Source organism: Staurois parvus, unplaced genomic scaffold (assembly GCF_062004578.1).
Source record: "Staurois parvus isolate SC_StPar_1 unplaced genomic scaffold, SC_StPar_1.0 ptg000031l, whole genome shotgun sequence".
NCBI classification, from domain to species: domain Eukaryota; kingdom Metazoa; phylum Chordata; class Amphibia; order Anura; family Ranidae; genus Staurois; species Staurois parvus.
This window is the reverse complement of record NW_028317827.1, coordinates 95359-110851: the sequence shown is the minus strand read 5'-3', so window position 1 is coordinate 110851 and position 15493 is coordinate 95359. Positions and strand designations below refer to the sequence as shown.

General features: G+C 36.5%; 1 protein-coding gene across 27 annotated transcripts in view; it reads left to right on the top strand.

The window, feature by feature from the left end:
* The window catches only part of NEB (nebulin), a 257274-nt gene that overhangs the window by 225672 nt on the left and 16109 nt on the right, over positions 1-15493 (top strand). For 22 of the 27 annotated variants that reach the window (XM_089659448.1, XM_089659440.1, XM_089659316.1 and 19 more), the window contains 7 exons: positions 3605-3709; positions 7243-7353; positions 7792-7902; positions 10896-11006; positions 11139-11243; positions 12562-12666; positions 14496-14600. In XM_089659448.1, coding sequence (XP_089515574.1) covers positions 3605-3709; positions 7243-7353; positions 7792-7902; positions 10896-11006; positions 11139-11243; positions 12562-12666; positions 14496-14600 — 753 coding nt within the window. The remainder of the gene's footprint in view (positions 1-3604; positions 3710-7242; positions 7354-7791; positions 7903-10895; positions 11007-11138; positions 11244-12561; positions 12667-14495; positions 14601-15493) is intronic. The other 5 variants (XM_089659436.1, XM_089659429.1, XM_089659330.1 and 2 more) reach the window with 2 other exon arrangements.

The window sequence follows — 15493 nt, the reverse complement described above, 5'->3', positions numbered from 1 at the left end:
TGGTCACGTGATCAGCTTCCTGATGCCGGCTTCAGGGGAGAGGAGGTACAGCCAACAATGGATGCCCCACAGCTAGCCCATGGCTAAAGTCAACACCCAGGCATTCCATGCATTGTCAGGGCTCTCTCCTCTTCCCTGAAGCCAATCACTGGAGGGACCACATGACTGGACCGCAGCGCTCTGAGAATTGGTAACTTGATGCATCTTCCTTCCACAGGGTAGTTAGTATAGCTGTTAGAAAAGGGGTGGGAGCTAGCCCGTACTTCTACTTTAATGTATATACACAACCAATCTTTGCTTTACTTTGGATAGAATAATAAATTGCTGAAATTATATTCAGATTTTATGTTTTGCTGTCTGTTTTAATTGGGGAGATTTCCTTTTAGTCATTGTTCTGGAGATACAACAGGAAGTAAAGAGAAATTCTTCAAACTAAGGGAAATTTTAATTTTAGTTGTCACTGAAACAACTGTCTTAATTTCAAGATTTATTCACTACTTCTGTTTAGGTGACAATTGTAAAATCTTGTATTTCCCATCACTTTCTGCCCCATTGACAACCGTCACCTAGACAAATACATTTTAAAAATTTCAAACATAATTTCAAAAATGGTAAAGATATTTTCCTATTTGTATTAGTGGTATAGTGTCTGTTTTTTCCAACCTAAAAATGCAAACAATAAAGATAAACTGTGTCATAGATGAGTAATAGAATGGATGAACACTAATGATATTGCACAGAGCTATATTGAGAATGCCTAATAGCTCCAGTGGAAAAAATATAAAGGAAAAGAAAATTTCTCCATATACCCTGATGTTATCTTCTTTTAATCCACCAATTCTCAATGTTCCTCAAACCGATACATCCTCTTTCACTTTTAGTACCTCAAAATAAATAAACTTCTTAATAAATTGCTGAAACTTTATTAAAAGTGCTTACACAACTTGCAGAGTAATTGCAGCAGTAAAATATCCTTTGAGCTCACGATTTCCTATTGTCAGTCCGGACCTCAACCAAAATGGCCACTGAGACACCTCCGGCAACGTCTGACGTCTGATAGCAGGAGCCTGGAGCTTAAGAGCCTGCCTGATTTAAGTCTTCACTGTCAACTAATGTACCTTACCAGATTAACACTATTTGGATATTGCACTGTATGATCACAAGTTCATGTGTGGTGTGGCACTGTTTCACAGTGTATGAAGGATTGCTGATCACCTAAGCAAGTTTTTACCTACTCTGGGTAAGGGTAGGAATTACAGTCACTGGATGTACAGTTGTGTTCAAAATAATAGCAGTCAGACATCACTAACCTGATCAATCACTGTTTTTGGTAGAAATTATATTTCTACATGGCAAATAATTTACTAGCAGGTGTAGTAGAGTAATAGAAATCCAACAGACCCAACAGTCATGACATGCATGCTGCTGATCCTGTGTAATTGAATCACTAATTGAAAGGGGCATGTTCAAATAATAGCAGTGTGGAGTTCTATTAGTGAGGTAATTCATTCTTTGAAAAACAGGTGGCAATTATTGCCCTTATTTAAGGAAGGAAGGCAGCCAATGTTGTACATGCTGGTTACAGTGCATTTCTCTCTGAAATTCTGAAGTAAATGGGTCATTCTAGACATTGTTCAGAAGAACAGCATACCTTGATTAAAAAGTTGATTGGAGAGGAGGAAACATATAAAGAAGTGCAGAAAATGATAGGCTTTCAGCTAAAATGATCGCAAATGCTTTAAAATGGCAACCAAAACCTGAGAGACATGGAAGAAAGCGAAAAACTACCATTCGAATGGATAGAAGAATAGCCAAAATGGCAAGGACTCAGCCAACAATCAGCTCCAGGAAGATCAAAGAAGGTGTAAAGTTACCTGTGAGTACTGTTACAATTAGAAGACGCCTATGTGAAGCCAAGCTATCTGCAAGAAGCTCCCGCAAAGTCCCACTGTTGAAAAAAAAGACATGTGCTGAAGAGGCTACAATTTGCCAAAGAGCACATTGACTGGCCTAAAGAGAAATGGCGCAACATTTTGTGGACTGATGAAAGTAAGACTGTTATTTTTGGGTCTAGTGACTGGAGACAGTTTGTCAGACGACCCCCAAACACTAAATTCAAGCCACAGTACACTGTGAAGACAGTGAAGCATGGTTGCGCAAGCATCATGATATGGGGATGTTTCTCATACTACGGTGTTGGGCCTATTTATCGCATACCAGGGATCATGGATCAGTTTGAATACATCAGAATACTTGAAGAGGTCATGCTGCCTTATGCTGAAGAGGAAATGCCCTTGAAATGGGTGTTCCAACAAGACAACGACCCCAAACACACCAGTAAACGTGCAACATATTGGTTCCAGACAAACAAGATTGACGTTATGGAGTGGCCAGCGCAATCCCCGGATCTTCATCCAATAGAAAACTTGTGGGGTGACATCAAAAATGCAGTTTCTGAGGCAAAACCAAGAAATAGAGAAGAACTGTGAAATGTAGTCCAACCATCCTGGGCTACTATACCTGTTCACAGGTGCCAGAAGTTGGTGGACTCCATGCAACACAGATGTACAGCAGTTCTCAGAAACAGTGCTTATACAACTAAATATTCATTAAGTGATTCAAAGGAAAGAAAAATCTTCACACATTTTTCAGTTTATATAGTGAATGTTTGAGTTTGTAAAGAAGAATACAAACACTGCTATTTTTTTGAACAGTCTAATATTCACTTTTCTTCAGTTTTTTAGAGGAACAACACGAATTTGATATATTTTTCTTCATGTTTTCATTTGGAATATAATGTGTAGTGTTCCCATTGCATTTGTGTGTATGGAAACAAAAGCTGTTAGAAGGCTTTTGAGCTTTATTCACTTTTATCAACACATTGCTATTATTTTGAACACAACTGTATATATGATCACTGGGGGCACTTGTTTTTTAACACTTTGATGTGTGCACCTCCCCAGTATTTGCGTTATTATAAGGATAATGCACTATGTACAGTTTATTTATTTTGAGGTACTAAGAGTGGAAGATGTATCGGTTTGAGGAACATTGAGAATTGGTGGATTAAAAGAAGATATCATCAGGGTGTATAGAGAAATTTTGAGAATTTTTGGGGGACTTATATGTTGGACATTTGTGTATTTTGAACTTATATTTCACTGCAACCGTTATTGATTATAATTAAGATGGTTAATGACATGACATTTAATTTATTTGCAATCCTGGAAAAGAAAAAGATAACAGCTGAAACATTATTGGTTGACATTGGCCAACTATAATGAATGTAAGTCAACAGCAGAGGCAAATTAAAATTTAAACCCATATTTCCATTCTAAGGAGTAATATATAATTCAATAAAAAAATAATTTTGTTACTTTGTTATTGTTACTAGTTTTTTTTCTCTAGTATCTTTTAATCCTTTAGTTATTTACTTACTTTTTTTTATCATGGATCTCTGTGTACTTGTCATCTTCCCCTCTCTTCTGTTGAAATGTGATAGAGGTCCATTCAAATATTTAATGTTTTTGATCAAGTCTAATCTATATCTTAGGCTCAACTGAATGCTGATAAAAAATGACATATTTAATGTATTCCACAACAGGTTAAATACAAAGAGAAATATGAAAAAGAGAAAGGAAAAGCTATGCTGGACTTTGAAACTCCAACCTATGTCACAGCTAAAGAGGCTCAGCATTTGCAAAGTGAGGTAAGTGCTTTCAAAATAAACTTAGCAAGGGACCACAAGCAGGTGCACAAGTCGACTAAAATAAAAATAGCTGACTACATTTTAATATCAATTAGCACAGTTAAAATATTTATTCAAAGATTTGTGGTCATTTTATTTTTTTTATCTTGTCTTTGACATCAATACAATTTAATGAGCAAAAAAACATACACATAATAAAGTGGAACTTCATGGGGTTGATTTACTAAAGGCAAATAGACTGTTCACTTAGCAAGGGAAGTATCACCTTGCAAGGGAATCTTCCCAAGAATGAGGTGAAAATTTGCTGACTTTCATCATCCAATCATCTGCAAACAAAAATGCTGTTTTTTTTATTTTCCTTCCACGTGATTGGGCATTATTATTATTATACATTATTTATAAAGCGCCAATAGTTCGCTCAGCGCTGTACATTACAAAGGGGGACAGAACATGTGACAGAACAATACCAATACAATGCAAAACATGAGGGGATTGAGGGCCCTGCTTTTTCGAGCTTACAATCTAGGAGGGAGGGGATGGTGGCACAGGAGGAGATAGCTGTGGGGGATGGAGTGGTAGGAAGAGTGGAGGAGGTCAGCAAGTTAGCAGGGGGTGGGGTAGGCTTCCCTGAAGAGATGGGTTTTCAGGGTGCGCCTAAAGGAGAGGAGAGTATGTGATAATCTGATGGGTTGGGGCAGGGAGTTCCAGAGGATGGGTGACACCCTGGAGAAGTCCTGGAGGCGGGCATGGGAGGAGGAGACCAGGGAACTAGAGAGAAGGAGGTCTTGTGAGGAGCGGAGTGTGCGTGCTGGGCGGTACTTGGATATTAGGTCAGTGATGTAGTTCCCTTGCAAAGTGAAATTTCACCACATTCACTGTGCTCTGGGAAAAATTCTCTTGCAAAGGGAACAGCAGATTTGCTTTTAGTAAATCAATCTCAAAATTTGTTTTTGATATACAAAAATCTGGCAGATGGTGTAATCTTTCCTGTATCCCTTTTGGAAAGATTTCCCCTCACATCTTGACCCTGGGACAGAAAGTGGACATTTTCCAATATGGAGAGGAGAAGGATCTAACTTTCTATTTTAAATATTTTTGTTTAAGAAGTGTTAATAAATAAATATTTATGTAATTATTATTTTATTTTAATATTAAATAAATTAGGTGCATTGTTTTCATCATCATATGGGTTCTTCCTATATTTTTGAAAGTAACTGATTGTATCTGCCTGAACACATAGTATTTGATTGAAACATGAAATGTATGTACTTAACTTTGAGAATCTGAGAAATCGAAAACATTTTGTAAAAGTCTTTATAATGTTAAATTGTTCAATTTCGAAAAAAAACCCATATAGTAATGATCTTATGGTGACTTAACATAGTAACAGGTTTTATGTCTGTTGAATGATGTCACAGTATTTTGAATTCATTTGTTAAAATTGTTAAGTCCTTCAAGAAGGAAATTCCTTGAAGCTGATATTGTTTTTGTTAAATGGTAATCTTATACAAGCTGAAATATGCATGTATAAGCATTTCTATGTACTGTTAGCATTTATTCCTCTTTTGTTGCATTGTATGTAGTTCCCTTAAACACAAAAATAAATTTAAATTGTAATAACTAGTTTGTGAGGCTGGGAAATTCCCAGGATTTGGTAGTAATTTTGTTACACTACCTAAGAACCAAATAAGGAAAAAAACTGTCAAGAGGAGGAAAAGCTACTGAGCGGATTACAGTCATACGTACTTCTGCAGCTGTGGTTGAACTATTGGCCACCAAAAGGGGCTTGCTTTTTGTTCACTGGTCAACTGCAGTGATAGCTAATGAACTGAATTCTGATAGAAGACAAAGAGAAAGAGGTAGGAAGTAGAATAAAATCAGATATAGGTTTTTAGGTTTTCATGCTTTTTTATAATGCCCTAGCCAGTTTTAATGAAAAATGTTTTAGAGTTTATGTATAGAGAAACCATTTTTTTACTTTTGGGCATATGCAATATGGTCAGGTTAGAACCCCTGTCAAGTTTTTGTTGAGGCTGTTCACATAAATTAAAACAATACCCAATGGTGGGTTCAGGAAGAAGTCCAAAAATGTAAGAAAAGCAGTGAAAGCGCAACACCAGAGTTCACAGTGTGCAGAAAGTACTCTATGAATATTGACGTGGCACTTTCACTGTTTTCGTACTTTTAGGCTTTTATCACTGTGTCACCACTAGATACATTCACCCTCTGTATGTGTCTTAGTGACCATCACCGAGACAGAAATTTGTGGCAAATCTAAATTTGATAAGACAGTTACATAGTTAGTCTGGCTGAAAAAAGACAAAAAAGTCCATCCAGTTCAACCATTAAAAAAAAAAAGTTATAATCCTACACCCACAGTTGATACAGAGGAAGGCAAAAAAAAAACCCAGTAAAGCATGATCCAATTTGCTCCTGCATGGGAAAAAAAATCCTTCCTGATCCCCCGAGAGGCAATCAGATATTCCCTGGATCAAATTTACCTATAAATGTTAGTATCCAGTTATATTCTGTGTAGCTAATGACAGTTGCCACCAAATCAATAGGTGAGGGGGGAATTTGCAATGGGACAAAGTTGTTCTGGAGACAATTGTCTAAGAGTGGAAATTCCCTTGAAATTTTAGTGAGATTTTTTCTCATTTATTATTGTGTCTCTGTGACCAGTAAGCAAAGGGACAAGACACACACAGCAAAAATAACTTGACAAGGGTTTTAACCCTTCCCTACTCATTCCAAAATAAAAAAATGGAAATATATACAGTACACTTTAACATAAATGGAGCTCCAAAATATAGGAGTTATATCAGTAATTGTCTAGCGTAACTGTAACAAAATTGGTAGTGAGAAATGCATTAATGCATACTGTGGGTAAGATTGAGCTTAAATAGGAGCAGAAGTGAAGCAGTATGGCTGCTTTAAAATAATCATGAAGGTTACTTAGCTTAATTATCCCCCTCCAGCACCACCCAGAGCTCTTATGCAGTGTCTGAAAATAGTCACCTGCATTTCCTGAACCTGCTTATAGAGCATTCTTAGATTTTTATTTCTGGCATGAGGGTAGAGGCATGACTAAACGTCAGCACTACAAAATGGATAGGATTACAGAGGGCCTCCTGGTGGTGCAGAAGTGGGTAGACCAGGACATTTATTTTAAAAGATATGAGCTAATACCTGATTGCTTGCTACAGACATCACCTTTACTGTCCCTTTCTCCTCTGTCAACAATAAAGTCAATTATAACCAGCAATCAGAAATCAGCCACTTAATGCAGCCAGAGTATTGAAGACAAATTATTGATGGCACATCTTGGTATCATGTTAGAAAATGAATACACTCATGCACTTGCATAAAATGAAAACACTCATACTCATATATACATGTATATATCTATATTTTTTAAATAACTGAATTTCACATTTGATAAAAGGTTAGATGTAACCAACTATACTGAAAGATTAAGAAACATCTTGTTAATGCTATACTATTTGTGATATTTTTCTTCCTGCCTCTATTAGAAAGAATATAAGAAAGACTTGGAAGAATGTATTAAGGGCAGAAACCTTTCTGGTTTGGAGGTTACGCCATCAATGTTACATGTCAGATATGCTACAAAAATAGCAAGCGAGGTAGCATCTGCTCTACATTTCACCACCATAATCAATAAAAATAATAACACTAATACCATCTAAATCCACCTATTTTATATTGCTGTTTATTATCTGATACTTTTTTGTCTTTTCTTTGTCTTTATTTTTTGTGCTATTACATAGCAACCCCATTTTCAAAACAATTAACTTTCCACTAAATCTTCATAATTATCTCCTAATTAATGCAACACATTACAATGAACTTATTTTTTATTCAACTTTTCTTTTAAATAACCGAAAAACAAATCCAAATTATATATGTATTGTATCTTCTAGCATATTTTTGTTTTCTGTCTTAACTGTGTTTTGTGCAGCTTGTGTTGTTTTATGTTTTTTGTATTCAGTGTTCTCTTTATATCTTTCCACATATTTGTTATTGGTTGTTTATTAACTATGCTTTTATCCCTGGACTTGTAGAAAGTGTACAGGAAGGATCTGGATGACACTATCAAAGGACGAGGCCTGACAGTGCTGGAGGAGACTCCAGAACTTCTAAGAGCCAAGAATGCCACACAAATCTTAAATGAGGTATGAGTATTCCTTTAATTCTTCTATATCAGTGCTGGATTTCGAGCAGGGACTTTGGATTCATGTACTGCTGGGGGATGGGGGTTGGAAAAGAAATTGTGGTTTTAACTGGCTACATTTATTGGCTTCTCACTTATTCTAGTAAGTAGAACTTCTGTTGGTCATGTTTTGCATTAAAAAAAACCTGTGGTAAAACAAATATGTAGGCTGACATTGATGACTTCTTACTGGGAATGCTAGTTACTTGGCATTCATGCTGTTTGGCGTCAATATTTTCTGAATTCAGACTCTGTTCAGTGACTTAATAGGTAGTCAAACCAGGATAAGGATGACAGCTCGGAGCATGCACACCTAAAACAATATAACAATGGCATCTCTTATATTTCTTTTCTAACATGTTTAAAGCTTAACTCCAGGCAGGTATAAAATACAAAAATGATTGCAGCTCTATATTCACTATTACTCATCTGGGATATAGAGAAGTAGAACAAGAAGCCTATCAGTTGTGCTGTGGTGCGCATGTGCATACAAAGAATATGCTGATATGACCTGTAAATGATTCTTAACTGTAGCAGGCAAAAATAATGTCCAGAAAATAAGGTGCCAGACAAGGATGTGCTGTATAATAGAGCTGCATAAGTCTCAGTACTGGATGAACAGAAACACATATCCTTTGACAGGTAAAACAGCTTGTTAGAAAAAAAGGTGAACTTAGCCTTTAAATGTTAACTTCCACCTCCCCTATGTATCAATATATCATTAATGTAACTCTGTTGCAGAAAAATAAAAGCTTTCTTTGATTTTGAGAACAAGGCCTTACCTTATCCCTTGCTGAATTTCTTAGAAAGCTTCATTACTTGTTGATACATAGATTTAGGAGAGAAAAACCAGTAAGACACAGGAAGGGTTTCATCAGCTGACCTCATTAGCACACACTTGTGGCTGCCTTCCCCCCTTGCAGCAGATCACTACCACCCACTTCTACAGGCACACAGTTTTCCATTGTAATTAATCAGTGATCGCCATTCTCACTAAATACACAGGCATCATTTTTTTTTCTATCTTAATTTCATCTTACATAGATTGTTCATTTAGCAGAGTGTGCAGGAGATGAGCGATCAGGTAACAGCCTATTGTGGATAGAGTTGTAGTATTGAAAACAGGAGAAATGTGTCCTGGGTTCTGTAAAGCTCACCATACACTATACAATCTGATTGTACAATCTCCTTTAGCTCTTCCATCAACTATGTAGTGCAAGGGCCTGCCTGATTTGGATACAGTGATTGGATAGATGACGTGCCCTCTTATGATATAGTTTTGGTAAATCTAAAGGAGATCGTACAGAGATTGTACAATCAGATTTTATAGTGTATGGCCACCTTTATACACCTAACTAGTTGCACTTTCAGTGCAATTAATTAACAGCACACCAAACACAGAAACAAGCACAAATTTTGCCATGTGAAAAAACAATTCACACACAGTAAAAACTGTGCAACCCACACCACACCAAAATGTCTCATATGCTACTTTGCCATGTGTAACGCAGCCCATTGAAATCAACAGGTTGCCCTATGTGTATCACTGGAAACACAAGCCAAAAAACATGTGCTCCCTCTACTCTAGGTGTGAATGGAGCCTGAAAGTGAAATTGTTTTGTTTACACAAGAACAATGAGGCTCTGTTCACATCTGTGTGTTTCCAAATGCATGGCAAACTGCACAGGAAATGCACGCTTTGCCATGCATTTCAGAAACACGCTGCAAATGTGCATCGTGTTTGTGTTGTCATTACATGTTAAAGGCACCCCAAGTGCGTCAAACTCACCAAAAACTATAGTAACACACCATGCTCCACTCCAATAAAAGTTCTGGAGATTCTTTGGGGTGATTGTTGCGTATAGGTCAGCCTCTTCAAGTGAATGGGCTGCCCTACACGTGACGAGTGAAAAAGCTCCAAAACAAACGCATGTGGGAATGGGAGTTTTCGCTACATGGAGATGTGAATGGGGCCTGACAACTGAGTGTCTCTGTCCACTCCCTCCTATGTACTTGTATAAAGATGGCTATATTCCAGGGGTGGGCAACTGTGGCCCTCCAGTTTTGCAATGCCTCATGGGACTTGTAGTTCTACAACAGCTGGAGGGCCACAGTTGCCCACCCCTGCTATACGCTATGCAATCTGATTGTACAATCTCTGTACAATTTCCATTAGATTTACCAGAACTTTGGAACAGGAGGACACACCTGAACAATCCATTCAATCTGTATCAAGCCAGACAGGCCCTTGTACTACATAGCTGATGGGAGATCTAAAGGAGATTGTACAATCAGATTGTATAGAAAGTGGGTGGAAGGTAGTATTGTAGTGAGGGAGTTGTGGTCCAGAGTGGTGAACACGCCCTATCACACCCTCTTCTGTGGTGCAACAAGGAAGTGAAGGCTTCTAGGAGATGGTCTACAGGAAGTGAATGCTGAGAGATGATCTACAGGAAGTGATGGAATCTGAAAATCAGTTCAAAAATTCTAATAAACTGACAAGATTTTAAACCTCTTGTGGATAAGGTGAGAGAAAGGCACATTGGGATGGCAATGGGAAAAGCTTCTATTTATTATGAAAAGTGAAATTCTGCCCGAAAATGTGAACTTATCCTTTATTTTGTGTATTTAGCTGGTTTTCTAAAGTTCCATGTTTAAGTGATTAGTAAAAGTTATAACAAATAACTTAACCAAAAAGGTTCTATGTCTGGTAACTTTTTAAACTGAAAACTGCTATAGAAGCTACAGAATAATAAATATGGACTCATTTAATTAACTTTGAACATTGTAATCATTGTGCTATTGGTAAATGAGTAATTGGTGAGTAATTTATACAGTGGTAATATGATAGGAAAAAAAACTCTTTAAAATGTTTGCTACCAATGTTGTACAATGAATAGAACAGAATTTATCAAGTTATCAATTGAAAAATGTATGTATTGACTTTTCTTACAGAAAGAGTATAAGAAAACACTGGAACTGGAAATTAAAGGAAAAGGTCTATCACTGGGGTTAGAAACTCCAGACTTCCAGAGAGCAAAGAATGCTACCGACATTGCCAGTCAGGTAAGCGCTGCGGTCTGCAGCAAATTATTATTTATCCTATTTGCTTCCTAAAGTTCTATTGCCGTGCTTTTTTTTGTTTAGATTTTTTTTACTTTCTTTAGGAAGCCTAAAACTGTGTTACTTTTCCGACAGGTAAAATACAAACAATCTGCGGAAATGGAAAAGGCCAGTTATACAACTGTTGTAGATACACCAGAGATTATCCACGCTCAGCAAGTCAAAAATCTTTCCAGCCATGTGAGTATAAATTCCATCATTAATGCATTCCATATTTTTGCTTTTCTCATATTCTAACTATGAAATGTATTCACATAGTAAGAATCTGTTTATGTAATGAACACTTTAAATATTACATTTGGATTTCTATATTTATATTCAAAGTGACAAACACATTAATAGGACATTACTGAGCCCTATAACATCTGATATCTTCTAAGAGAAACTGTAGTGTGTTGCTGTGGGTCTTTCCATAAAGTGCAAGTAGGCACAGCTCCTTGCACATTATGCAGACTTATCTCTGGATTTGCTTTCCTCTATGGTGGAAGGTCCACAATTCCAGTTGCCACTTATTGTGCTGCCATTGCTATCTTTGCCACCAACTTTCCTCTTTGACTGTTGGGTGTCAACTCCCGTGCATGCATGCTGATGTTACGTTGTCCTGCCACTTGGTTCCGTCTTGTAGATGCCAGCAGTGTAAACTGCAATGCATATGCACCACAGGCAGTGTGGACAAAAGATAAAATTGCGCAGAGAAAGGAAAAGAGTTTTTTGGCAGAAGGGACATGTGAAGTCTATTTAGCTTGTCCTAAAATTCATGTTTTAACTTCTGAGAAACAAGTATGTTATTATTTCATAGGAAGAATTTTACTTACAACCTACACTAAAAGGAAGTTTAACTAATATTCTAGTTTAAGTTTTTTTTTAATTGATGTAGTATGTATTAGTTTGTTATTTATATAAAATATATATCTGTATCCCTGATAATTATTTACATAAAAACTATACATCCCTTTTTGAGAAAATCTTTCAGCCATTTTAGTAATTTACAATTACTAGAACCATGAGGTGCTTGCTAACTCCTTCATTAGCTCTTCCCTTTTTTTGAGCTGTATTTAGTTTTGTCACATGATCTCCCCTGGTCCTTTTCTTCCTTTGGAGACAGTGGCAGGTCCTAAGTAATGTGAAGATCGCAGCTATGTAATGATTACATGTCATTGTTCTATGCATCATCTTTTTGAGTTCAGGCAGCATGAGGGTGTACCCCCAGGAGGCATGTCATTGATGCCCTTGGCTCATAGGAAGTGGTTTGAGTGATGCTAGTCATCATTTAACCTGGAAAAGGTGCGGTGGCCAGGAGCATAGGTGGATGCAGAGGGCAGCAATTGGAGCATGGGGAGGGTGAGTACTGCTTTGGAAAATTTAACTACATATATTTAAACTATTGGAATAAAAATATTTTGTTGATATACATACCACAACATTTCAGTTTAAACTGATTTTTTGCTGCTTTTAGTACTATTATTTATACTTACATTTTATACATTATGTTGTGCAGAAAAAATACAAAGAGGAGGCAGAAAGAACCATGTCCTATTATGTACCTGTACTAGACACACCTGAAATGCAGAGAGTCCGCGAGAACCAGAAGAACTTTAGCACTGTAAGTCATTTAACTCTCCCATGACTGCATTTTGTTTGTTTAAACCAATTGGAGAAGAGAGAAAAAATGGAAAAGCACTCAGCTCTCATTTTGCACTAAAGTTCAGATTTAAACTTGTAAAACTGTTGACTAAAGCTATGTCTACAGCGATCTATCCTGAGCAAATACACTGAGCTAAAGATGGACAGTCGTTGTTTTTAATGGCCAGACCTTGTACATGTGTTTTTTTTACTACAGAGTACGCTAGAGGATGAACACATTGTCAGGCTTGCTATGCAAAGAAAACTGCCATTAGTCTGCACATGCTGTCTCCTCTCTTATTTAGGAATTTGTTAAGGCAGGTGGTGAAGGACCTGAATATTGATGATCAAAGCACAGTTATGATTGATGTGCTTAAAAAGTTTTTATGTTACAGTACTTTTTTCTGTTCTCCTCATAAATTTTCTAAAAGTGATTTGCACATTAGCATACATTTTTGTTGATTACTACAGGATCCCTTAATGCAATGAGATTGTGATATCTGTGACCTTGCCTAAAATAATACGGAATATTTTTACCTTAATGCAATAAAAATCTATTTATACATTATTACAAAAAACATGAAAAAAATGAATATTCCTAAAATTGTTGTTTGCAATTGTTTTGTTAGACTAACTCCTGCCACAGCTCATATTCCAGTTTGGCATGGTTGATAAACTAAATGATAAAGCTAGTCCAATTAGAATGTTAAATAAAGTAAAAAACTATTGCAGGGAAATCTGGCTTTGGAGGCTCCAGGAGATATAAGAAGCTAGCAAATGATTCCTGTCCCCATGGCCACCCAAAACTGCAGTCAGAGCATTATTATGTTGACATTATTTTTTTTTTATTATTTTACAAGGATTTTTTAAATTTGTGCATGGATAATACTTATGTGCCAGTCTGCATTTGTGGATGGTTTCATCCAAAGTTCCTTGAAAGAGCAAGTTGGAAGTAATTTTTGACCTCTATTTTTTTTTGGGTGGAACCACTTGATTAAAAAATGTCTACTCATTTTTAATTGTTCCAGCATTAACAAAAAAAAATTGAGGCTAGTGCCTGAACTTTATTGTTGCGGCACTTCTTCATGCAGCCACCAACTGTTTTTAGTTCTAATTCACTGGCAAAATCCTGCCTGCTAACTGTTGTAGTAGCAACATTTCCTGTTAGGGAGATGGGTCCCCTGAAACGACTAGCTGTATGCTATGTGATTGGTCTCAACAAAGCTGCCCATAGTTGTAATATCAGTTAGGATGCCCTTCAGACTCCACCTTCCTTTGCCTCTGAAAAGTTAAGGATCAGGGCATCAGGAAATTACACCATCCAAACTTCAGCAAGGAACTTCTGAGTACAGAAGAGAGGTAAGTGAAAAAACTACAGAGTGGTGGAGAGATAAGGTTTAACTAACCTGTTAACGTCCAAATTTTGGCCAGTGTTTCAATCATTGGAACGCCATAATCAAGACAGGTAAACTACCAGTCCTAAGATCTGTTTGCTATTTGTCAGCTATCTGTGGAAAATGTGCGCAGATGTTGATTTCCTGTCTCTACAATAGACTGCAAATGGCTGTGCTAAGTGAATCGTGATACATTTATGTTAATTCAAATGTACTCGTCTTTTTCATTAAAAAAGTATTCTTCTAAAATGGGAATACTTTATTACGATTTACGTTAAGTCTGTAAACCTCAGTGTTCTTATTTTGATCTTGATCTTCCTATAATAGCCAAGTTATTGACAGCCCTACACTTCTCATATTCTAGAACTGTGTTTTTTCCAAATGAACCTTAATAATTTCTACTCTTTTCTTATAGCTACAGTACCAGGGTGACCTTAAACAAATTAAAGGAAAAGTCACAGTGGTTAAAGACACGCCAGAAATTCTGCGTGTTAAAGAAAATCAAAAGAATTTCAGCTCGGTATTTTTTTTTTTAAGATTCTTTCAAAAGTTCTAACACAAATAATACCATAATAAAGAAAAAAAGGTAGCCTAACCTAGACATCTTTAGCACAAGCTAACATTAATGGCCACTTATATCATAAGCTGCTGCTTTCTCTGTCTGCAGTATGTAAACACTTTACCAACCCATCCCCATAGTCAATGTTCTAGTGATATGACACATTTTGGGGTCTGATCAAAATTGTCTTAAGTCCTATATGTATGTTTTGTGTTCGGTCTGTTTGTGTTGGATCTCTTTTTTTATTATAAAATGGAACTCCAACCAAAACATATTTAGTTTTGGGAAGCATAAAATGCTTATATTCTTTATCAGGTCATTATTGTTGTTTGTACTCCTATCAGGAAGATTTTACCTTATGTTTGTTTCAAAGATGCAGGAGACGTTGATACTGACTTCGTCCCATCTCTAGAGTGCGTTCTCCATCAATTTCTGGATCAATTTTGGTCTGGAGAAACAAGCAATAAAAACCTGACAGAGGACATATTCCTTTTCTTGAACTGTTCAAACTATAAAAAAAAGTTCTGTATGGAGTCCCACTTTTTTCGTATTGTATTGTCTTTGCATGTTTTACCACTGTGTTTGTCAATGTCAAGCATTCAATTTTCACATGTACAATATAATAAATGTTGACCACTGCTCTTTATCTATAGTTATAAGGTATAAAGTTAGATTGACCCGAGGCCAGCAACTTCCAGGGTAACTAAATTAACATCAGTCACGGTGCACTTGCAGAATAAAATTGCAATTTTTTCAAATTCTGAATCTATTAAAAGTTGAATTTGTTAATGCTATTCTTTTCAACGGTCTCAAGCCTTAAACCAACAACAAAACCAAAAATGTTGTTTATTAAC